This window comes from Penicillium cataractarum (genome assembly GCF_028827025.1).
Source record: "Penicillium cataractarum strain IBT 29864 chromosome Unknown utg000004l, whole genome shotgun sequence".
Taxonomy (NCBI): domain Eukaryota; kingdom Fungi; phylum Ascomycota; class Eurotiomycetes; order Eurotiales; family Aspergillaceae; genus Penicillium; species Penicillium cataractarum.
In genome coordinates, this window is record NW_026622740.1 from 1,672,361 (window position 1) to 1,696,152 (window position 23,792).

At 50.4% G+C, this 23,792-nt stretch overlaps 7 protein-coding genes across 7 annotated transcripts; 3 read left to right on the forward strand and 4 right to left on the reverse strand.

The window, feature by feature from the left end:
* Positions 1 to 1,558: 1,558 nt before the first annotated feature.
* On the forward strand, positions 1,559 to 4,024 carry rgd1 (putative Rho GTPase activator (Rgd1); the record flags this gene model as incomplete). The annotated part of the gene is made up of 8 exons (XM_056698085.1): positions 1,559 to 1,726; positions 1,781 to 1,876; positions 1,952 to 2,558; positions 2,638 to 3,378; positions 3,440 to 3,583; positions 3,642 to 3,736; positions 3,789 to 3,859; positions 3,913 to 4,024. 8 exons carry the CDS (start codon positions 1,559 to 1,561, stop codon positions 4,022 to 4,024), a joined length of 2,034 nt encoding a protein of 677 aa, XP_056556610.1.
* Positions 4,025 to 5,085: 1,061 nt separating this feature from the next.
* N7496_005157 (uncharacterized protein) lies at positions 5,086 to 6,273 on the reverse strand (the record flags this gene model as incomplete). Its single annotated transcript, XM_056698086.1, has 3 exons — positions 5,086 to 5,557; positions 5,628 to 5,798; positions 5,915 to 6,273. 3 exons carry the CDS (start codon positions 6,271 to 6,273, stop codon positions 5,086 to 5,088), a joined length of 1,002 nt encoding a protein of 333 aa, XP_056556611.1.
* Positions 6,274 to 6,720: 447 nt separating this feature from the next.
* Positions 6,721 to 7,935, forward strand: N7496_005158 (uncharacterized protein; the record flags this gene model as incomplete). The annotated part of the gene is made up of 5 exons (XM_056698087.1): positions 6,721 to 6,755; positions 6,802 to 7,252; positions 7,324 to 7,379; positions 7,469 to 7,616; positions 7,687 to 7,935. The coding sequence occupies 5 exons, from the start codon at positions 6,721 to 6,723 to the stop codon at positions 7,933 to 7,935; spliced, it is 939 nt and encodes a 312-aa protein (XP_056556612.1).
* A 1,130-nt stretch (positions 7,936 to 9,065) lies between these two features.
* On the reverse strand, positions 9,066 to 10,047 carry N7496_005159 (translation initiation factor eIF1). Its single transcript, XM_056698088.1, has 4 exons — positions 9,996 to 10,047; positions 9,450 to 9,734; positions 9,246 to 9,379; positions 9,066 to 9,189 (listed from the first exon to the last, which is right to left on the reverse strand). Exons 1-4 carry the CDS (start codon positions 10,021 to 10,023, stop codon positions 9,175 to 9,177), a joined length of 462 nt encoding a protein of 153 aa, XP_056556613.1. The 5' UTR covers positions 10,024 to 10,047; the 3' UTR covers positions 9,066 to 9,174.
* A 554-nt stretch (positions 10,048 to 10,601) lies between these two features.
* N7496_005160 (uncharacterized protein) lies at positions 10,602 to 11,558 on the reverse strand (the record flags this gene model as incomplete). The annotated part of the gene is made up of 6 exons (XM_056698089.1): positions 10,602 to 10,896; positions 10,941 to 11,138; positions 11,202 to 11,218; positions 11,283 to 11,314; positions 11,406 to 11,456; positions 11,522 to 11,558. Coding segments are annotated over 6 exons (630 nt in total), but the record flags the coding sequence as incomplete, so codon positions are not given.
* Positions 11,559 to 14,438: 2,880 nt separating this feature from the next.
* Positions 14,439 to 19,270, forward strand: N7496_005161 (mediator of RNA polymerase II transcription subunit 12; the record flags this gene model as incomplete). Its single annotated transcript, XM_056698090.1, has 2 exons — positions 14,439 to 15,063; positions 15,135 to 19,270. The coding sequence occupies 2 exons, from the start codon at positions 14,439 to 14,441 to the stop codon at positions 19,268 to 19,270; spliced, it is 4,761 nt and encodes a 1,586-aa protein (XP_056556615.1).
* A 792-nt stretch (positions 19,271 to 20,062) lies between these two features.
* On the reverse strand, positions 20,063 to 20,581 carry N7496_005162 (uncharacterized protein; the record flags this gene model as incomplete). Its single annotated transcript, XM_056698091.1, has 2 exons — positions 20,063 to 20,388; positions 20,467 to 20,581. The coding sequence occupies 2 exons, from the start codon at positions 20,579 to 20,581 to the stop codon at positions 20,063 to 20,065; spliced, it is 441 nt and encodes a 146-aa protein (XP_056556616.1).
* Positions 20,582 to 23,792: the final 3,211 nt, after the last annotated feature.

The following is a 23,792-nucleotide window of genomic DNA, read 5'->3' on the forward strand; positions in this document are numbered from 1 at the left end:
TAGTTGCTGGGTGTTGTTTAAGTCTGTTTATTTGGAGACTGACTGAAATAGGGATTCGTAGACTTGATAAAATAAGTACAATCGAGAATCTGTTTAGAATAAGAAGAGACTAGAAGGGTTCCTCAAGTACTTGAATTATAAGCAGATCCCTTAACCGGCAACCTCGGCCAGAAGCGAGTGGGTCCGAAATGATGAGGCGATCAGATCGGGTTCTCCAGATTTTCCCCTCTCTACTGCACGTCGGGGATTTTATGAAACATGACAGATATATTCTTTATATGAAGATATGGTTTGCACTGCAACTAAATCAAGAGCCTCTAATTAATCTTGTAGATCCTGCATATCTAATATGGATTCGAGATTACATGAAGCCACACGCCTTTGGAGAACCGCGGCATTGCTCCACATTGTTAAGGGAGCTAGGTCTTGAAACACGGACGATGCGCCCACCATAACCTTAATCAAGGTTTCATCCATGGATGCTGGTCTGCAAGTAAGCGTATTATGAGGGGCTTATCCATTATAGAGACTAAAGTACCAATTCAAAATGTGGAATACAGTGACATAGAGCATAGATCGAAGTTGATCAATTGGATTCGCATAGTTCAATAACTCTTGGTGTAAAGACTTACCATTTAAGAAGAAGATGAGCTCTATTATGCACGGCATAGTCATTCTCGCTGAGGACTTGAACATTATTATCCTTGAAATATTGTCAAGGGCTTCTCATCTACATCGAACGGTTACACTCGGCAAGTCTATACCAATGTCCCTGGACAGAATACTGGTCGTATTTCTAATTATGTCTGTCAGGAATCGCCCCAAAGAATGGGTTGGTTAGATTTCAATAGCCCCAAAATATCCGATTTCCTAGTTCTAGACATAGTTGGATAGACATTCTGTATCAATGTTCGAAATGTACCCTTGAAGGATAGATAATTGATCACCCAGAAGGGGTGCAACTATGTACTGTTTTAAAGTATATAATATGTATGGAGTTCAACTAAGATTCTCAAGCCCACAGATTTCTTGGCTACTGTGGAGAATATATGGACTACAATAGGACTACAATACAAAGTTTGCCTACCAATTTCACCACTACTTTGTACTAAAGGAACGTAGCCATCCTCCATTGCGGGATGATCGGATTGTGGCTGGGGTCCAATTACGTCTTCCGCCTTCAGGAACGGGCGGTCGGGTGCCCAACGTCCCTGAAGAACCTCTGTCCGCTTTCAAACTTATATAGACAGTGGTTCCAACCAGAACTCTGAACCCCTCAAACCGTTAGGACAGAGAGGCACAGTTAGCCGCACAGCACAGCCAGTCGACACAGTCACAAAAACGCAGGCTCCAGCATTCCATTCCGGACCCGCCGCAACGCTGTGACGACTGACCTCATTGATCGCCCCAACTGCCTCCCCACTGCCAAGCAATCGGTTTCCGGTGTCATTCGATAATAATAGCTCCAACCTGTGGTGGCTTTGTGGCTTGTGAATTTCCTCCCCTCCTCCCATATCCTCATTATCCCTCTCCTTGAGTGAAGAGCTCAGTGTCAACAATGTCCGACACGGCCCTTCCTGAACCAACTGCGCTCCCTGCGCTATCCGATGCGCCTCCATCTAGTGCCGGTCGCTCCTCCGGCACGGGAGCCGTCGACCAGCCCCCGCCACAGGCTGCAATTTCCGATGAGCTCAAGGCTCGTCTGGACAAAGTGATATACTCCGAGGTGAGTGCCTAATGGAGCCCAGGGATGAGCGATGCTAGTCGCATAGCAATCAAGAGTCATGCCCCTTATGCTAACGGTGTGGTGTTTCGCATGCAGATCGGTATCACCACTCTCCTGGCTCGATTGAAGCAGAGCGTGGCCTCTGCTAGGGTACGTCATTGTTGATAACACCGATATCGCCCCCTAGCGAAACGAAATTGGGATGCGCTAACGCGTCTGCAACAGGATTTCTCATCCTTCCTGAAGAAACGAGGCTCTCTTGAGGAGGAACATGCTCAGGGGTTGCGGAAGCTATCTCGTGCCGTTAATGATGCTGCGCAACGAACCGAGAACCGACAGGGCACTTACAGCTCCAGCTATAAAGATATACACCGCCTGCAAGAGCGCATGGCTGATCATGGCCTGCAATTCTCCGTTTCTCTCCAGCAGATGGCCGATGACCTGCACGAGCTGTCAACTAATATCGAACGTGGTCGCAAGCAGTGGAAACAGACTGGATTAGCCGCGGAGAAAAAGGTCATTGATGCTGAATCCCAGGCTGAAAAGGCAAAGGCCAAATACGAGTCATTGGCAGAGCAGTATGATCGTGTTCGAACGGGTGATAAGACTGGTGGAAAGTTTGGCTTGAAGGGTCACAAGTCGGCGGCTCAGCATGAAGAGGATCTTTTGCGCAAGGTCCAGAATGCTGATAGTGACTATGCATCCAAGGTTCTAGCGGCTCAGGCCGCGCGCAAGGAATTGGTGTCTACCCATCGTCCACAGGCAGTGCATAACCTTCAGCAGTTGATTGCAGAGTGTGACTCGGGGTTGACCCTGCAACAGCAAAAGTTTGGTAAGTTTGGGGCTTCTGATAGAGTCCTTACCTATCATTGTTCGGTCGGTTTGGTAGACAATAGGCTAACATATTGCAGCTACCTTCAGCGAGAAGCTGCTCCTTGGACAGGGTCTCTGTGTCAGTCCTATGAAGACGGAGAATGGAGCCCTTGTTCCGAAGAGTCTGGCCGAGGTGGTGCGCCAGGTTGATAATCAGAAGGATTTCCATGACTTTATCCTCGGTCACGAGGGGAACCCCGGCGCCGTCAGCGGGCCAGAGGTCCAATATGAGCGCCATCCAACCCTAGGCGGCGGCGCAGCCGCAGCACCAGCCGCAGGACCGCCGTCCCAAACCAGCACACAAGCTAAACGACAATCTACCTTGCCCCCGACCTTCTCTCAATCCAACATCGCTTCTCCTGCTAGTCAACCACCCCAGAGTAGCACAGATCGTTTCCAACCACTTCCATACCCAACCCAGGGAGAGCCTATCTCGGCACCTCCTTCACAACCTCCTTACCCTGTCTCTGGTCCTCCTGCTCACGAACCTGCACCAGCTCCAGTTCACGCTCCCGCGCCCATGATGGGTGGCTCCGCTCCACTGATGCAGGGTCCCCCTCCGATGGACCGGGCTGCTCTGCAGTCCAGCCTGCCGCCGCTGAAGCCCGTGTTCGGCGTGACCTTGAATGAGCTGTATGCTCGTGATGGAACCGCGGTGCCTTTCATCGTCTACCAGTGCTTCCAGGCCGTGGAGCTGTATGGTCTCGAGACCGAGGGCATCTACCGACTCTCCGGTAGCGCCAACCACATCAACCATATGAAGGCGGTCTTCGACAACGGTCAGTTTAACCTGCGTAGCATTCTCTTATTGACCTCTTTACTAATCGATCATGTATTTAGATGCCTCCAAGGTTGACTTTACCAGCCCGGAGAACTTCTACCACGATGTCAATAGTGTTGCAGGCCTGGTGAAGCAGTTCTTCCGTGACTTGCCCGAGCCGCTGTTCACGTCGCAGTTCTACTCCCAGTTCATTGATGCTGCTCGTAAGTTCCGAGTAATATGCTGTTTCTCATGTGTGAAGCTGACAAGATAACTCTACAGGCATCGAGGACGATACCCAGCGCCGTGACTCGTGCCACGCGCTCATCAACAGTCTGCCAGACGCCCACTACGCTACTCTGCGGGCAGTGATCCTGGTAAGTCGTCTCTCACTTTGATTAAAAATGAGCAATACTGACAGTCATACAGCATCTTAACAAGGTGCAGGAGCACTACACTTCGAACCGGATGAACGCCGGCAACCTGGCCATCTGCTTCGGGTAAGTAACCAATTCCCCTTTGACTGATGCTCAACGAGCTAACATTGCAATAGACCGACTCTGATGGGCGCCAACTCGGGCGGCAACATCGCCGACGCCGGCTGGCAAGTTCGAGTGATCGAAACGATCCTCAACAACACCTTCCAGATCTTCGATGATGACTAGATGCTTTATCCAGTCCTGATCTGATGATCAAACATATCTTTCCTCAGGGTCATCGTCTCTTCTCGCGCCGTGATATCCCAAAATCGGTATCACCTTCTAGTCTCTTGTTCCAGGAACCACCCCTAACTGTTTTTCCATCTTCCCCTATTCGATTCCCAATCCCGTTTGATCTCTTCCCCGTCGTCGTGTCTTCCTTCCCCCCTGAATAGCAGGTATCTATGCCGCTCGCCCGTTGGCCCATGCATATCGGATCGAGCTCAAGCTAGGACTCTTGCTTGGCTTGTCCTCTCTTCTGCCTCTGTACATAACATCCGTCTTTCTCTGCGTGTGGCGCTCGTGCCTGTGCAGGACTTGCTTAGTTTCCCCTTTCGCCATGTCAAATTTACGATGACCCTAGTTCCTGCTGTTTTTCTTGGTTGCTTTGTAATTGTAGGTATTAGAGGGGAGCTACAGTCAGTGTTCAAAAGTATTTGGAACATGGTACAAGCCCCACTTATTTTCTGCTGGTACTAACCTCCAAAATCATTTAATTCAATAACTAGTATGCCATCCTTCGTATCTAATTACCTCCTCAAACGATTAGGAAGAGGATTTGAAAGACGGCAGCAAAGAAGAAGCGAGAGTCCAAAAATATGTAACATCTTGGTGACACCGGATTTTTGGAACACGACATTGTCTTTTTCCTGAAAGGTTGCCAAGACGAGTTTATTGTTCAGGAACTAGCCGACTGATATCATTGATCCGCTCTTGAGAAGAGGTATACAAATCAGGCCAAGCCCATCGGAGACAGCGTGAACAGTAGGTTCAATATGACTATAATACATGAATTGGTAGATGCTCTATATGGACTGGCTAGATATGACAAATTCATAAATGAACACAAATAAAAAAACGCCCCAGGCAACATCAGACCGCGATCAAAGTTGCCAATCCCATCTCCATCAGGCACAACGACAGGTACTATACCCCGGAGAATGAGACAATTGATAACCGTTAACACAAGGTGGAGAAAAATAAGTAAGTTTTGTTGTCAAAAGGCAGTTTCTGCAAGTTATCCCAGTTTAGAGGCGACCGCCGGGTCCCATGTTCTTCATAGCCTCGAGACGCTCCAGGGCAGACAGACCCGGGGCAAAGGCTGGGTCGGTGTTCAGGGTATGCATATCGGTTTCCCGGGTAGTACCCCAGATCTGCCAGTCGGCGTACTTGCCGTGCCAGATGAGCTGCTGGATGACGACGTACTCGACACAGTCCTGGACCTTGGCGGCGGGGACGACCTCGTTAGAGGCGTTTCGGCCGATGGTAGTCTTGGTCATGGATTGTCTGGAACTCAGGCGGACAACGATCTGGCGGATACCGGAGTTGGGCATGTCGGGGATCTTGACGGCGCGGTCTGCCATGACGCGTGCGCTGCTGAACTTGTTGCCGACCAGATCCCAGGTCACCTTTTCGTTGGTGGGGCGGGTCTGGACTTGGCTGGTGAGCTTTTGGGCGAGCTTCTCGCAGCAGATGCGTCGGAGTTCAGTGGTGTTTCCCCTGGTGAATTATGTTAGAAGGAGTGGACGGGATCATGGAGGGTGTGTCTCGTCGAGGGTTGAAGGCTTACTCGGCAAGGTTGGTGTACATCTGGGTGTACAAGGTCTTGGCAATTGATCGTCGGGACACGCTGTGGAAGATCTTGAAGAAGGGCAGGGCGATAGATCCGATATGGGGCTTTTGCATTTGCTCTGCGATAAAGGGAACGTTGTTTAGGTCCTTCTTGCAGTAAACCAAAACACTGTCGTCTAGGTTAGCCAACCCATACTATACGATTGCCACCAATATCCGACTCTCCAGTCTTCGACAATGCAAGAGACAGCGATATATCCGCCCCAATAATGAGGGTAAACCCACCTGGCGTAACCCTGGAAAACGCTCTTCAACCAAGTCCATTCCATCCGGAGCCGGTCCCGCGGTTCCTGGAAGATCGAGGGCATGTCCCTCCACATCGGCCGCACAAAGGTACCCGGCAAAAGACCGATATCATTCGGTAGCTGGTGCTTCATCACATCCTTGGCGCGAGACTTCATCGACGGTTGTGCCGGGCTGGCGGGCTTGAAGTTTTGCGATCGGTAGGCCCATCGTTGCGCCGCCGCCGAGAAGGCACGGCACTGCTGTTGCTGCGAGCCGGAGGCGAAGGACTGGGCGATCAAGGAAATTGGGCGGGCATTGGGGAAAATGCTGCCCGCAGGAAGACGCAGTGAAGACGCCATTGCGAGCTGCGACTCGGAGTCGAAGATGTATTTCTTGATCGCATTTGGGCGGAGAAGGAGAATCCTGGAAAATCCGCGAATGGTCACGTGCCGTCTCCGCGATTTCGCGGGTCCAATTCGTGGATTATGAGCAGCTCGTCGACAGCGAAGGTCCTCGCTGAAACACCACACACACTCTCTCCACTCTTCATTCAAGAGCTTGAAAAAGTTCGCCAGTGATTTCCCAGAATCTCCCAAATTTTGCGATTCATCTCCCTGCTCTTCTCAGCCGAGCATTCTTGACTGCCGTCTCTACGGTCTTGAAATCATCCACCGATTAGGGGACTCGCCCAACTCGACACGTCCCCTCCCCCGTGCTTGGAATAAACCAACGACTCGCTCCTTTCTTTCTACACAACACTCACCCATAATTATACACCTCTCCAAGAACTTGCGCGGCGGCCGCATATGCCGCGCCCAAGTCTAAAGGCTGGCTCCTCTCCGTAATGCCTCACCACCACCATACTCACCCCCCGCCCAAACAACCAGCCCGCCAGACCTGAATCTCGCGCGAGCGGCCATCCCTCCCGAGCTCCTCCGACTACCCTTGCCCTCATTGCAGGGCCAATTCCTTAAAGAAGTGGCGTCTCACACGACACAGCCCGCCGTCCCGCCGTCCCCGACCTCCGATACATCCCACACCCCACTCGGCAGTGATGCTGGCCAGACTACGTCCTCACCGCTGCACCCGCGAGTAGCGGTCATCTTGGGTGTTGACCGCAGGTGGTACATCCCGCTGTTGGTATGCCGGGCGCTGAGCACGCTGCCTGCGGCGTGGTGGGGGCTGCGATGTGCGTTTACCTTTTTGGCTGAGCTGTTGCATATTAGGCCGGGGATGGGGCGGGAGGGCTGGGCGGCGGCCATCGTCGGGAGTGTGGGACAGGAGTGGGATGTTGAAAGGAGGTTTAGGGTTACGGAGGTTGCGCTGGCGATTATGTGGGTATGTAGAATATGCCCGTTGGTGTTGATGGTTATCGAGTTGGAGGCATGAGCTAACTTTTTGATCGATAGTGCTGTGCATCCGCATATCTTTCTTATTTCTTTGCTGATTGTATGATGTCTCGATGGTGAGTGATTTCTTGCTCTTTCTTGAGGCACTTTCAAGCTGTCTATACCTCCTTGATCTCAATTACTTACTGACCTTTTCTCATTGCAGGCTCTTGAATTACACCCCACCTGCCGTTGTAATCCGACTTTTGACAACGAACGGGCTAATTGCATATATCACCTCCTGGGTCCTCTACCTTTCTGGAGCATCCTCCGATCCACGCCTTCTCCTACCTGCCTGGATATCTATCACAACCGTACGCAACACCCTGATCCTACCAACATGACGAACCCCAAGCTTCCTATCTAACCTTCTCCCCAAAACAGACCCTAACATTCGTCTACCACGCCACACAAAACCACGCAACGATAAAACGTGAAACAGCAGCCTCTTTACTCGTCGTCTCCGTCGCCAGTTTCCTCAGCATGTCCTCCCTCCTCCTCCAACTCCATCTAACCCGTGAAAACGAACCCGAAGTCCCCGTCTTCGTCATCACCCGCAAACTATGGGACTGGGCCGTTGCTATCTTCCTACGAATGCGAGTCGCAGATGGTCGAGCCGTCGGCGAACTCTAACCTTTTCACCTTTTTTGCTTTCTATTTACTTCACCTTTCCCCCCGTTCCTACCTTTGCTGGTGCTATCTATCTTCTTCTACTACTTTTTGGAGTTACATTGCTATCATTCTTTTTGGCTCCCTCTTTTAGCTTCCTTTACTCGTGAAATGGACTTGCTGCAGACCTATTGCTTGTGTCTGTAACTCCAAACTTCCCAGAAAAGGGGGGTTATGAAACCGGGCTGGATTTTTTGTACATTTTCGGATCTGTTCTCTGATCCGATGTTTTGCTTGGATTTGGTGGAGCCCTGATTAACTTCTTAGCACTTTGCCCCCCTTTTTGTGTCCAGCTGGACTAGCTTCTTTGTGATTCATTGATCTTTGATAGATCATTCCATTACTTCAATTCCCCGTGAAGCGTATCCATCTGTGTACAAGACCCTCGAGAAGTCGAGTGACTACGCTGTTAGACTACTAGCTTGAGTTACTGTACTTACAAATACTACGAGCACTAGCATAGCGGCACTAAATGCATGAGCTGATCATGATCCCTCGATTCCAAGATAATACTGGCAGACATGCAAGATGCATGAAAAGAGCGAGAACAGTAGGAAGGAAAGGGAAGACGGTAGAGACCGACAAGCCTAGCGCAACCAGCAACAGAGCACATCCCGTATTCCAAAAGACTGCGATCTCCTCGAACAGCAGCCTGCCACCAAGTCCAAATCCAAGGTCCAACTAAAGAACCCCGATCGAACCAGTGAACATGGAGCTATCGCTCCAGAACAGCAAAATAAAGGAAAGGAAGAAGAGAAAATAATACCAAGCACACACGCAGGGTTGATGAAATGAAAAAATAACATCGAATAGAATGAGAAAAAAAGCATCGTCTGTCTATGCAGATATGGGTATCTACCAACGCCTCGTTCCGTCATGATCCCGTTCTTGGATTAAGAATAAAAGTCGAAAGGCAAATGAAACACGCTTGACCCTGTCAATCATGCTGAATTGAATCGCCGAGGATATCAGGGGGTGGAAAGCGGGAAAAGCGTGTCATAGCTTCCGACAAAGGCCCACGTCTAATACGCCAGGCACAAAGTGGTGGGGGGACAGAAAGCAAGAGATTTGACCAATGGATTGGGGCCGGCTTAGAGCACGGCCGGCGGTTTAAAGGGGACGCATGGCGTGCTTCCTATTCCCACCGCTCACAGGGCAACATAGACTGGGAAGAAGGGACCGGAACAAGGCATGGTGACGGGATTAGAACCCATGGACCTGGAGGGATGAGTTAGAGATTGGCCCGTATATGATAACAAAGAATATAGACATACCTTGATGGTCTTAGCATCCAGCTCGAGGCCTTCCTTCTTGTCGGTCAAGAACTCCTGGACATCCTTACGCTGATCTCCCTGAAGCTGAATCACCTCACCCATCTCAGTGTCAGCGACGATGGTGCCATTGCAAGCTGGACGATCATTAGTCTTTGTTTCGAGCGACCGACAAGCGGCAGTGATAAGAGGGGCAAGATAACATACCGAACTTCTTCTTGATGACCTTCAAGATCTTCTTCTGGTCAAATTTCTTGGGAAGACCCTGAACAGTAGTCAGAGTCTTACGACCATTGCGCTCTATATGACAAAAAGTTAGCATGTGGTTCAGTACTTTCTCTTGGCGGGCCTCCGTCTTGGCATCGACGCGCCCGACCGTGACGATCAGCGACCGCGGGGTAGGATTGTGCGACATACGCTGAATCCGTATATGGATGTAGTTCTGAGACTGTTTAGTCTCGCCGGTGTCTTCGTCGGCTTCGGCGAAGGGGTCTGTGAGACAAAAAAAGATAACATGTCAGCCTTGGTCCAATACTAAATCTCTACCCCGCCGCAGCGATCAAACAGTGAGGCTGAGCCACGAGACCCCCTCTGACCGGGCAACCCAACCTCACAGTCAACATGTAGAAGCCATGTCTGGAGATAGAATGTAGACTGTGGTGAAGGGACTAGCTTGGTCTGTAGGTCTTGTGTGTGTCTTCGAGGTATGCTCACGCGCCCCATAGGAGAGGGGAGGGGGAGGTGGCGACTCACCGAAGGTCTTGAGGTTTTCGATGGACATAAACTCGGCGTAGGTCCTTGACGGCTTAGAAGCGGTTTTCGGGTAAGAGAGCGAAGGGGTGAGATTCAATATCTCTGTAAAGACGAGCGATCGGAGCGTGTGGAGAGTGAAGAGTTGGAGTGAACTGGTTGAAGGTCGGAGAAGAATGAGAAGGAAGAGACCGGCAAAGCCTTTTGAGGCCTGTGGGGGAAGGCGGTGTGTGACTAAGCGACCCCTCCACGTTTCTTTGGCTCGAGACAATGAATCTCGATGTTTACGAGTGGCAGGTATCGGTACGAATAATTATAGAATATTGTAGAAAAAAAGGAGAATCAAGGAGCTCATGATCTTGAGGATTTACAGTACGACTTAAAGTAAATTGGGAGACAAGGGTGCAAAACATTGACCGTCCCGGAGATAGACAATGTTCCACCTCCTTCGATGTCTTATCACTGCCACGAGTATTTGCATAGGGATATATACTCTGTTAGGAAAATAAGACGATTGCCATCGCATTCAAATTGCCCTAGAATATTATTACACGAAGAAAGTCCACTCGAATATCGGTACAAAACGAGCCAACGAGTGCGCACGTGTACCTCGACTAGGCAGAGTCGGTCTGGGCCATTGCCCGTATCTCCAGTCAAGACTCGACTGCACACAAAACAAGATACAGAGGTATTAAGCTCGTTGTATTGGTAGTAAAAGGTATCACAAGAGAAGAGGGTGCTTAGGGCGAGGGCGAAGGAGCCGGGGGGAGTAGCAGCGGTGCCCTTGGCGACCTGCGGAGGCAGGAACATGGGGAAGTAGGTCTGCAAGGAACGGTCAGAGGACTGGTGGGTGGGTAAAGATAGCGTATGATAGTGGATGTACGTACAACGACCAGCGCCATCACTAAAGGAAGACCGCAATGATTAGTTTGGATATAACGGGGAGACTCGATGGTGGAACAGGACTGATTGGCACGTACAGGACATGAAGACCGACATGTAAGCTGGGGTAGCAGCAGTCTTCTTCTGCTCGGGGGACTCGGCGAGCCAGGTCTGGAGGGAAAAGACGAAGGAGACCCTAAGGAGGCATGGTTAGCGAGATCAGGGACCAGCCACTTGAAGGATGCAACATACCAGCCAATCATTCTGTATCGCAGTCGTCGTTAACGAGGTAGTTCTATGACGGTCAATTGGGCTTTCGAAGCTCACCTGTTCCGCATGAACATCTAAATATGATCGCATGTCAGCTTAAAATAGGGTCTCCAAGAGCTCGAAATCGCATCCACATACCGCAGCCATGGGCATCGTGCTCGACATGGTGCCTATCGCAGATAATTGTCAGAACATCATAACCCTGTTGTATTTTTCGCAGACCCCAGGCTCTCGCCTAGGGTGTTCGGAGTAGTCGCGTACTGGACATATCGGCATCGTTGGCACTCTTGGGCGGGTCGACGTAGGGGATCGCTGCGGCGTCATTCAAGGTTAGCCCGATGGGAATCGATAAAGAGGCAATTGGCAGATTAACTCACCGAGATCCGCACGTCGCATATCCTTGTTTGACGCCATGATTCAAGCTGTGGGACTGATGGTGGTGAATGGGAGAAGGAGAAGGTCTTGAAGCGGCAACCCCCAAATGCCAAGACCGTTCGCCCGCTTGGGCTAGACTCGACGCATGGGGAACTCCGAAGAACGGAATCGTGGGGGGAGATGATAGGAATAGAGATAGGAGAATGGAGCAGAGTACTGTAATCAACGCTGAGATCTTGCAAGATAATCTAGTGCTATGGTTATCTATAGGATACTGATCGTTGTAGAGTATAGTAGTCGGTACTATAGCCCGTGTTACGAATCTACGAGTCCAAAATGCCCGCGATCCGCTCAAATCTGGGGACGATCTCACATCTCACGGGGAGTCGGTGAGCGCAGAACCCGAATTCTCTGGGTCTTTTTAAGCCAGCCATGTCATGTAGATCGTGGATCAATGCACGATCTGTCGTCTCCTCCGCAGGCTTGCACTAAAGCGGCATGTACAGGTGTACAGGTGCACAGGTACCAACTAGCACAAAGAAAGCGATAGGCAACCCAACCCAGATCTAGGATACAGTAGCCCATACAGTATCAGGCCTTCTCTGTGATCTGATCCTTCTCCTTGCATTCGGCATGGCCAAGACAGACACGGCACACTGCATGCGACCACATCGCCAACCGACCCGGCATCTCCGACGGCAGTCTCCCGCCCGGTAGGATTTTCCGATGGGCTGGGATGGTCCACGGAGGAGATCAACGGATAAAAACAAAATTCACCGTATGATGGATTCGTCCATCACGTGTAGTGACTACGGATGGTGGGCCGATACGGAATGTGGACGTAAATAATATAGGGGATGGAGGAGAAAGTTAGTGCTACTGTAGTCTGTAGTACATATTTAGGTTAGTAGTACTCCGTACTGTGCTCCGTATGGAGTATTGTATGTCCGGGTCAAGGACTGATTCGCCCACTCGAAGAGTGCAAAAGCGAAGTTCTGTGATAAGCGAGCAAGCCCCCGGTAACTGGGGGACAACTGCAGCTGCATCAGGGGGCGTAAGCGGAGGAAAAGTGTACTCTGCCCAGTGCCCACGGACCATAAGTCGAGGGACCTAGCGACCGGGAGGCATCCCTAATGGCCGCGGGCCGGAACGTATCTGTAGTAGGGTACTAGGGAGTTGGATGATTGCTTGGTGCTTATGCTTCGGACACGGGGGTGTGACGGGGCTAAATCGGGGTTGCGTGCTGGAAAATATGGGTATTATGATTTGGCGGAGAGATGGCGAAATGTTAGAAGATGATGAGTGAATGTACAGTAGTAGGTGGATAGATTGTGAAGTCGTGATGGCGAGACTCTATAATGAGTTTGTCGGGTAAAGTATGGAGTAGGGTTCAGGGAGGAATTGGAAAGCAATTCCCGATTCTCCTTAGGTTTAGTACTTAAAGCCTCGCCGGAACTGAAAGTCTCGTTCTGGGTGTTCAAAGCCAGTTCGGGAAGGGAGATGCGACGGGGTTTGAGGATACCCACTCTGGGGAGGCATGGTTTAGAGTATTCACTATTCAGGGCTCTACAGAGTAGTGTCAATCATTTCGGCTTCTTCCTATGGAGTATGGAGTACAATATGATACGACTAGTCGATGAGGATAAGTATACTTTAATAATTGGTATCATTGTGCTACCCTCTTTTCCGTCGGGCGTCGGGTAAAAACGAGTGGAAGAAGGAATTTGCAGTAGGTCGTGCCACCCTCTATTGTACACTGCGAGCATACCTATCAGTGTCTCTGGTTCGACGGAGGAAGAAGTAAAGAGGAAAAAAGCAAACCAGGTCATGTATTATGAGTGGCCTAATCCATTCAAGATAGAAGGGTATCCCACAGAATAATACTGGATCAGTTGCCGTCGGTCTGGAGTGGAAACCCCGGTCTGACTGTTCCGAGGAAAGAAGTAGTAGTTCCGTAAAAGGATACCCAAAATTGATACATTAAGTCATAACATTTTCCAATCCACTCGCTAGTTAACTGGGCCCGCCCACAAGCGCGGTAGTTCGGTAATCCCTCGGCCCTAAAGGGGGAAAGGGGACCGATTGATAAAGTGGCCTTCTAATAGAGTACAGTATCCTGATTCCATCAATCATAAAATTGGATATAGCCGAGAAAGGAAGGGTGGAGAGAGAGAGAGGGAAATCTGGATTTACCGTGGAATCGAGTGTCAAGGATCCCCGGACTTAAACATGCCATAGAGATTGGGTCTATCTGCAGACCATGATTGTCTGATGCAGAAGAGGAGATCCAACGAGGGTTCATCAGACCATAGAGGTTAGTTTTAGACTACAGCCTTTAGCCCATGTAATCCCAAGAACATGTAAAAATCATACCCCGTCCAGCGCATTCGATTCCGCCCGTCGATCCCGAGGTGGATCCGGTGGACTGAGTTGTGGACTTGGGTGGACAGTGGACGGAGACTGACGGACTCTCGTGACTTACGTTATCGCGGCCCATCTCATCCCATAAACACCCTCGCCCCGATAACGTTCCCTTTCCTCCGATCTGAACCTTGAATCCTTGACTCTACTCTACTCTACTCGACCTCTCTACTTCTCTCCATTCATCTCGCCTTAGACTTATACCATTGACCCTCAGCCACCCATTCCTTTCCTTTGACTCCACCTCCGGCCTTTACCCGTCCCGTCTACCTGCCAACATCTCGCCTGGTTCGCCCCGTTGCCCAAACCATCCTGATCTATCCACCCTCGACCAATGTCGTGAAATAGATCCCAGTTCGAAATTCGGTCATTAAGATATTGAACCCATCGACATCGAGTATAACCCCGCCGATATCACATCCTCCCGCCGTTGCGGCCCCCCTTCCGAACCCATTCAAATGATACCTTTCGGCCGACTTTGTACACCATGAGCCTAAGATGATCCCCCATTCTTCCGCCGGCCAACCCTGGGGCCACCCGATGCGCGCCCTCAATGGAGGCCCCGGACGGGTTGACCTGGCTCAAATGGCCGGCCAGTACGATTCGCCCTCGGTCTCTTCGCAACATTCCATATCGCATTCGCAGTTACAGTCGCAACCGCCGCCGCCGCCACAACCGCCGATCCGCCAAACACCCGTGGTGGACTTGACAGCCGGCGGATTTGAGTCGCACGATCGAGAACCCCCGCCAAAACGACCGAGACTGGATGTATCGAGTGGATCGAATTTGGGTGATGCCGGCTCGACGATGAATAGTGCCGAGCCGCGGAGCACACCAGGCAGCGCTGGTTCGCGGCCGCAGCTTTCATGGCGTGGTCGACCGCTATGGTCTTTCCAGGCTGTCATGTCAGAGGTTCCTGGGAGCGAGAATCGAGGGGATGGTTCGACGGCATCGAAGCCATCGTCGCCGCCTCCGTTCCCTGCGCAGCCTTGGACTAGTGTTCCACCAGAGCGTCAGGGTAATGCAGATTCGAAGTCTCGTGATCCATCTCCAGTCAAGAAAGTTTCCACAACGCCATATCGTATTGAGACGCCATCTGCGGCTCCAATTATCAAGGGAGATAGTAAGTGGATTGATTCGTAGACCGCATCTCTTTTGGATGCTGCCACGGCTGATTGCTAACATACATATCAGAAGTCGCCGGTTTCGCCCCGTGGACTGGAAATCATCCGGAAGATATATTGAACGAGCAGACCGCGAAACAAGGTTATTATGATCGTACTCAGGTCTCCCAGAACGAATCAAACACCGCGCGCCCGGCTTTGTATGCACAGCTCAAGCACCGTACGGGTCTCCAGATGCTTTCGTCCGTATTCACTGCGGCCCTTGAGAAACGCCAGAACCACAACGCTGTCCACGCTCCATCGACTTTCAAACCACCACCACGAGTCACGCTGACCGATAATAAGCGAGAAGCATGGCTTCGCGACCTTGCCAACTCGGCCGTACCACTGCGCCGACTAAGCCGAACCATTCCCCATGGTATCCGTGGTAAGGTACTGCTGGATCAGTGCCTGGGTAAATGGATCCCGGTGGCTCGAGCCGTTTGGCTTGCAAAGTGTGTTGGTGCCAACGAGATTCGTGCATTTAAACGTAAAGGCACCAGCGGCGCTTTAGCAGTGGGTCTGGAGGCAAAGTGGGTTCGTGAATGGACTACCAACGTTCAACAATTCGTCGAGGGGGTCTTCAGTGCGCCCAAATCGAATGACTGGAAAGCCAAGATGACCTACGCCGTGGGGTTAACTGCTCGTCTCTTCTTCGAAAACCTTCTCGACCACGATCACTTCCTGGAATGGTTCTTGGCATCATTCGAAGCCGCTTCTCTGGCTACCGTGCCTGTCTGGCTCCTGATGCTCGGTATATACTGGAGTAACCTCATGCGGTATCGACGTCGAGGACGACGATTAGCAGAACTTTTACTCGAAAAGCTTCGACAGGCCACCGCCGCCAAACTCGATCCCCTGCAACCTCTCGTTGATCGCTTATCTCGTTTCATCAAAAAGTTGGTTCACGAACATACCTCATCGATGATTCTGCCAAATTCATGGGACACGTATAAAGATCAAGTCTCCTCATGCCTCAACCTCTCTAATAAAGTCGATCGGGCCTTGTACCAAAGTATTGCGGAACGAAACGTCCGAGTACAGCGACCTAGACACCCTAAACAATCCGCTCAGCGTTCTCCCCATCAACGCATCATCCGCCTGCTTGACTCTATTCGCTCCGCCCACGACATCGTCGCAATGTCTTCTGCTTGCCTGGATGCCATCGACGATCGGGCCATTCTCGTTTCAAAACTGCTAGAATGGCTTGCCACGCCGTTCCGTCATGGCATCTGCCGGATCTACGTCGGCGTCCGTCTGCTACGGAAGTGGAAGGCATCCGGTGTTGATGTCGACGAGCATATCCTTTCCTTCCTTACGCATGCCGGCATCAATAAGAAGCTCAGTATGGATAATGTGTACCACGCGATCTCCGAGCTTGTCAGGTCACAGACATTCTCGGTTGGTCGGTACCTCCAATGGTTGATGGCAAAGGGTGTGACGAATCGTCAGCCCAATGACACTCAGTCAACCATCGAAATTCCCGGCGACATTGGATTGATAGCACAGCTTCCCGTTGGCCGCCTCCCCGAACACGTCGGCAACCTGCGCAAAACCCTGATGGCGCGCACTGGATTCTCCGTCTCAGAAGAGGGCCAAATGGTTGCCAGCATCAAGATCTTAATCAGCCATCGCCTCCCGGGCCTGTTTCGTTCGGCAATGTTGTTGGATACCTCGCTCAACTCGTTGCCGCAGGATTTGACATGGGCTGTGAAGGCTGAGATTGCCCAGTGGCTTCGACGCGGTGTTGTTGAGCATACCCGTGTTAATGTCAATACTTTGCGAGCCATGCTTCCAGGTGAACTCGGTCATTCCGTATCTGCGCTCACGCCTGAAGAGTTCTACAACGTTCGTGATATCCTCGAGACCATTGGCGATGTCTCCATGTTGGCAGACGTGCTCAAGGTTGCGTCAAGCTCTGATGATAGCACCGTTCTCGCATCCGTTGCAGATACTACCAATTGCCATTTCGACTCGTTGTCTGTCATTGGCGCCACGATGGATCTGTTCCGCAAATTGGTTGACGCGTATGCCGGCATTAAACGATATGGCACGCCTAGCCTGGACTTGATGTTTTCACTCATCGAGCTTGGTCTCCGCATTCCAAACGAACTCAACACTGTCGCCATCCTTCGTCAAGATCTCTCACGCATGGAAAACAAATCTGTTGTCGCTGCTTGTTCGCCAGTCTCGGACCACATCCCGGACAGCTTTGGCGAAGCCGATCCCCTCTTCCGTGAAAAGCTGGACCAGCTCTTGCTCTTGGGCAATGTTATGGATGAGCCCACTCTGGACACTATTTTCAACATGCTGGCAAAGCATCTGGAATCTGGCGAAGGCAAGACGAGGCTGTCAGCTAATGATACCTGTAGATATCTAGCCCAGTTGCGGTCATTCCAGCCCAAGCACTTTGATGTGATTCTCGCCCGTTGGGTTTGTGGACACCTCAGGTCATCCGATCGCACGATACTGCTTCGCATCCTGCCGCCTCTCATCGGAGTGGGATGCGTGACTATTCGGTCATTCCTGTCACTCGCCAAAAGACTGTCCAATTCCGCAAACTCGATCCCCAACGCCACAGATCTGCCCGCAGATCTTGTCGAGCTTCTCGTGGCCCGCGATGATGATGGCAGATACCTCGATCTCGTCTCCTACCGCTTCCAACTCGCCCAGCAAGAATTCCTCTCCAGGAACACCGAGGAGGCTCTGGGGATTGTATGTGATGCCGCTGCCTGTCTCAAGTCTGGTGACCAGAAACCGGCTCTCAAGTATATCAACTTGGAGACGTCTATGGTCACATTGTTGCGGGAGCTGCTTGTGCGGAATCCTGAATGCGCAAGCAAATATTGCTTGCAAAAGATTGACAACCAGTCCCCGACTGCAATGGTCGTTTTCCAAAAAGCCCTCGACCTCTTGCTTGGGGTAGACCCACAGAAAGCAAATGACTCAGTCATTTCGGAAGTTGAGAAGCTTGCAAACACAACCGACGACTTTTCGCTTCCGCTGTGTCAGTTGAAGCTCCAGGTTCTGTTCCACGCCGACTCTGCAAATGAGGATCGAAGCAACCTTGTGGATGCGATGTTCAAGACTGTTGTGGCTGATTCGCGTGCGCGCAAACTCCACTGGGTTGACCTGGTCGCTTTGATGAGTCCCGATGCGGTGCGACAGATTCGTGAACGTGCCGAGAAAGAGTTCTTTGCCATTCCACTCCTCGAAGAGCCAGTGACTCCACAGAGTATGAGCTCGTTGGAGAATGCAAAGCTGTATCTCACTATTATTGAAGAACTTGCAAGCAGCATCCCTGATTCCGGGACGCCAACGATTGCGCCGCTTCTCGTGGAGAAGATGGATCTCCTCCTGCACAAGATTATTACCTTGCAGTCTAGTCTCAACAATACCGGGGAGAATCGCACCGCCGCATCGGCTGGTCAAGGACGCACCACTTTCGAGCGGTCTCTGGCCTTCTGGTTCTCAGCTCTGCTTCGGATGGTGGTCATCCATCGTGCCTCGTTCATTCAGCCATCGCCCACGCTGAAAATCGGTTCCTCTCACGAGCAGTCCCGTCTCCTCATTTCAATCTTCTGCATTGCACTATCCCGTCTTCCAGGCGATGTGCTCCGCCACTTCCCCGGCGCCGACTACTTCCCCCGTCAAGGCGCTGTAGAAGATTACCGCCCCTGCCCAGGAATCTTACTGCAGACGCATGCATTAGACGTGGCCGCCTCGCTCATCGATATCTTCCCCGACGAGATCCGTCACCAGTGCGCCCGCTTCCTGAAGGAAAAGTGTCCACCCTTTGTACCCCTCCAGAACGACTCGCGATTCCTCTACCTACTCGGTCCCATGTCGGATTCCCACCCGTCCAGCATCCTCCAGTCTGCATCCGCCCCGTCTCCCGCAGCATCTGCATCCACACCAACCCCGACATCAGCCAATTTCCCTACCGCTGGCGCCGCGGCCCAGCCCACGGTGTCTAGTCTGTGTGGTGGACTTTCTGAGAACTCGAATTGCATGGCGAATCGACTGCGCCTTCAGAATCGGGGCCGTATTGTTGGTCCATATCCGATTCGGCCGTGGGAGCTGCTCGAAGACGCGGCACCTTTCGTGGGCGTTAACGATACTGCGGTGAACCTGGGCTATTTCGACGCGAGGCGTGTGCGTGTCTAGATCGAGTTTGGATTTGAGTTGCAGGCTCAAGCTAAACTGCGGACTACAAACATCCCAACCTTATTCACAATTCCCTTCATCTCCTATACACCCTTACCTTATTCTTCTTCCATCTACACCGATCATGTCCATTGGTCCTTCAACCACACCAATTGTCACATTTCCTATGCATATTCATATTCCTTTTTACCAAACAAGCATCAACTTCGGGTTACGACGAATGCATGTTTATGAATCAAATATTCACCTGTCTTGTCTTGTCTTGTCTTGCCTTTTGTCGCCATTTGGACTATCCTGGCCTGGCCTGCCAAGGTCATGCCATTCTGCTTCTGGCTCGAGCGCTTTGCCTTGCCTTAGCATTGGGGGTATACACATACTTTTGATTCAAGATTTTCATGGTGTCATGTCATACTCGCATGGAGATGCATTGGGTTCTCGGGCTTTGACTTTTTACTTCGTTTGTATATACAGTTTTCCAGGCGTGTTTTGTTTCGTTTTCTTCTGCTTTTTCCCCATTCATATCCATATCCATATCCATATCCCGGCGTTGTTTGGACCTGGGATTACAATCCAACTGAATCTGATCTAGTTTCTCGGCATTCATGCTGTCTTCTATCTTTCTTCTCTGTGCATGTATCTGGTTCGTGGATGTGAATAACTGTATAGTATTGCATCTCCCCAGGTAGAATCTATCACAGTCAACCCTCTACTACTACAAAACCTTCACCTCATCTATACCCAACCACCACCCCTCCATCTGCATATCCAACCAACCCACAACACCTGTAACCCCTAAGTACAGCTATCACTCCCAGCAACAAACGTCCCATCCGAATTCTCACACCCACACTCCCCAGTATTCGGATCCTTAATACACCCAGTCCCATACCCACTACTCGTCCCCTCGTCCCCCCAATAAAACACCCAATAGTCCGAGTCAGCCTCTAACTCAGAGGATGTCGGCGCGGTGCAGGTGTACGCGCTGCAGGTTCCGTAGGGAGCGCCGTTGTACGAGTCGTATTGGTGGTCTGTTTCGAAGACGGCGAAGGTTTGGGTTCCTGAGACGCGGGTGTTGTGCGAGCATTCGGCGGCTTGGATTGCTGTTGAGACTTTTGATGCTGCGGGAGAGGATGGTGTTAGTATGGGATGAGATTGGATGTGTGGTTGGATTTAAGAGGGGAATTGGGTTGGTTTACCGCTGCAGTTTAGACTCTTGGGTTTGTAGCCTTTTGTGTTGGAGGTTGCTGGGTCCAGGGTGGCTGTCACGATGATCGGGGCTGCCAGGAGGGCGAGGATATTGGTGAAGTGCATTTTGGTTTGATTTTTGATGATTGTGCTTGAATAATCTCTGTCTTGTGAATGATTCAGTAGGATTGATGGATTAGACTGGTTTTTATACTTTGACGCGGTCTTGATGTATGCGGAGTCCGTTAAGAAGCTGTACGGAGTCCAAGTCCATCTATCTGATACCGGGCTCTGTGAACCGGGGAAATACCTTAATCGGTATACAAATAAATGAATGCTCTTCATACCCAGGGGAAGTATATGGATACCGCAAAGTCCAGACCCGTAATAAGCATGTTTTGTTTCAGGGTTAAGTTTTGAAACAACTATGAAGGATCTCCGATCTCCACTCTTGATGATCCACCAACGGAGTAAATTAAGCTTGTAGATCAGACAATTACAGAAGTATTTAGCGGTATGTTAACTAGTGTCTTATCTTTTGCGTCTTTCACATTTCCTGGAATTAATCGGAGACTAGTCGTGAATGAGATAAGTTTATCTCCCCCACAAGCACATTCACTGCTGGCCCCCATAATAGGGAATGATCGATGTCAACGTCAGCGTTTCATGCAAAATGATCTTGTTTGGGAATGTCTCCCCCCGATTCCCCGAGTCTATAGTACTACCCCTGCATAGTCACGGCATTAGGCCGAGGACAAGTCTAGGCCATGATCGACGGCTAGTTATATGTGGATAGTGGGATAGCACGTTTAGCTTGTCTATCCCCGTATTGCATAGTGGTGATACTTCGGATGTTCCGGACGGTTTAAGGTGGTCTGATCTATATGGAAGATTTTGTTTCGAGAAATACAAAAATAATAGGATCATTCCCATGGCACTAGGTGCTACTCGTAAGGTTCGGTCCTAATTAGTCTTAGTGTCGTAGTGCCACGAGAGCTTTTTGTAGTGCCGTGAGTATGATCCAAATAATATGCACCGGAAATTATAAGTATTATCATGCCAGCGCCGTTAGGCGAACTCCAAAGGTAATGACGGGAATGCTTTCAATGCTATTCACTCCGAGAGTGTCTATACTCAGGTAACTACCGACATCTACATAAAGAAAAGCCCACAGGAGCTCGTTGACCTCCAAGAATTCTCCAATCTAGTATTCGAATGTCCTACACAGGTGTTGTTGTGCATAACTATATCTCCCCCGGGTGATGGGCTTTCTCCTGCTCGTTCGCCAAAGGACCAGAGCATAGTACAGAAGGCCTGGTCTTGTTCCAAGCGTAGTCGGTATCGTTAAAGTATAAATCACCAATCCAAGGGGCATTGAATACTCTAGTAGGGCTGTCCTGTCTCCGGGCCAATCCGTCAGCATGCCAGACCATGGAGTGCCATTATATCGCCAGGTTCAAATATGCACTTACGCCTTCTTTTACGGGCTTCGTACCTCCCATTGCGAAATGCCAAGCTCCGAAAGAACAAACCATGTATCCCAAGACCGGCCGTACGAATAGCGTCGTATAGCGAACAAGCCCTGCATAGCCCACAGATATACCTGTGCTTGAGCCACTGCCAGAGGAAAATGCCACCCTTCCAACCAGCTTTCAGTGCTGTGTCTTCTTCGAAATAGATTCCTCTGGTGTACCGTCTACAAGATATAGCACAGCTCACAGCCCACTTGTAGAACTTTCGCGCTTGGTGTCTGCCTTTTTTCCCGGGGACGCAAATTATGAGAGCTTGGTGTTTGGTATTCACTCGGGTTCATTCTCGTTCTGGTGAGAAGAATGTCGAGAATTACTGGTGGACCGAGAAAGGTGACTCGTGTTTAAGGCGCTGAGAATAGAATATCGATTAGCAAGGGTTCTTTTGATCGTGATCTGCGGAGTGGAGAATGCACTGTACATATTCGTCAAGAGCTGAATCTTGCTGTGCTAAATCTGACAGATATCAACATCAGTATACTCGAACCAAACAGCCAATTATTCACTGAACGGACAAACCAAAGAAGAAGAAATAACATACCCGAAATGAATCCATCGCTTGTACGAGTAGCCCCAGTTTCCCCAAGCCAACCAACGCTTCCGAATTGCTGTGCACAAGCAAGACAGACAAAGTATCTGACCATTCCTCAAGAGATTGTTTAAAGCATGCAACCCCGCTGAGTAAGTGTGGCAAAGCCATCAGTTGTTCCCGACGTAAAGTACGATGACCAAGGGCTGCACGTACGTTTCTAGGAATCAATTCCAGGAAATACGCGGGGTTACAGTAGCTGGATCCGACTTTCTCAAAGCCCCTTATTGATGAAATCCGAGAGAATGCCAACTATCCAAGACAGTGGGAGATCGCGAACGCTCACGAGGGCCACGACCCAAGCACGATTGTAGAACTCCGCAACAGGAATCCACATTCATATTCTCATCGTCGACGGTCTTTTCGGTCGTGTTGGCATATGTATCGGTACGCCCAGCCAATTTGGCGCGATGAGTATTTATACCGGATATAGTGGAAGTTCTCGTAGAACAGAGTAGAAATTCTGTAGGCGTCTGCTTCAGGTCTGTCTAGAGGCGCGCAGGTTGACCCAGTCGTCCAGAATAGCTCGCTCGTAGTGCAACGAGGGGTGACATAGCATGTCGGACGGCATGATGCGTGGAGGTTGTCAGGTTGATGAACGAAAGTGTACAGGACTGTGATAGGATATAGGTATGCTTGAGAATATCAAGGATCATGAAGGAGTATTTGGGAGGGGTGTGATATATGATGGTGAAGATGTCGTACAGGTACTCATCGAGGTATATAGCCGGGTATAGGAATGGGGAAGAAGAGAAGTTGGTAGGAGGAGTATGGGTTTATGGAATTTATGGTAAATCCAGTGGGCTTGTTGGTTTGTTTACATTCATGGTTGTTTGGAGGGAAATTCCTTCAAACAACATGACATAGACCGCTGTACGTAGTGGTAGATACAATTATCATTGAATGTTACGCCTCCCTGGCCTACAGCAGGTCTTTATCTTACAGCTCCGTAGAATACATGGAAATAAATCACGAGGAAAAAAGGACACATTCGATGAAACCGACTGCCTCGGAGTCCCAGCCACCACGGATGAAAACTAGCTCAAACGAAAAGGAAAAAAAAGAAGAGACCTAGCAGGAACAAGATCCAAATGGATCAAAACCAGAAGAAATGAAGCCCAGAAAAAAGAGACCCATGAGAGAGGGGGCCCCGAAGAAACAGAAACCAGAAAAAAACAAACCCAGATTGGAAGAAAGCAGAAAATCCAGAATAAACAAA

What these genes read in the sequence shown, in the direction of transcription:
- N7496_005159 (XM_056698088.1), bottom strand. Translation starts at nt 10,023, where the DNA reads ATGTCCATCGAAAACCTCAAGACCTTCG. An exon ending in CGAAAACCTCAAGACCTTCG is followed by an intron (nt 9,735 to 9,995) that starts GTGAGTCGCCAC and finishes TTTGTCTCACAG; the next exon opens with ACCCCTTCGCCGAAGCCGAC. An exon ending in GGTCATCAAGAAGAAGTTCG is followed by an intron (nt 9,380 to 9,449) that starts GTATGTTATCTT and finishes ATGATCGTCCAG; the next exon opens with CTTGCAATGGCACCATCGTC.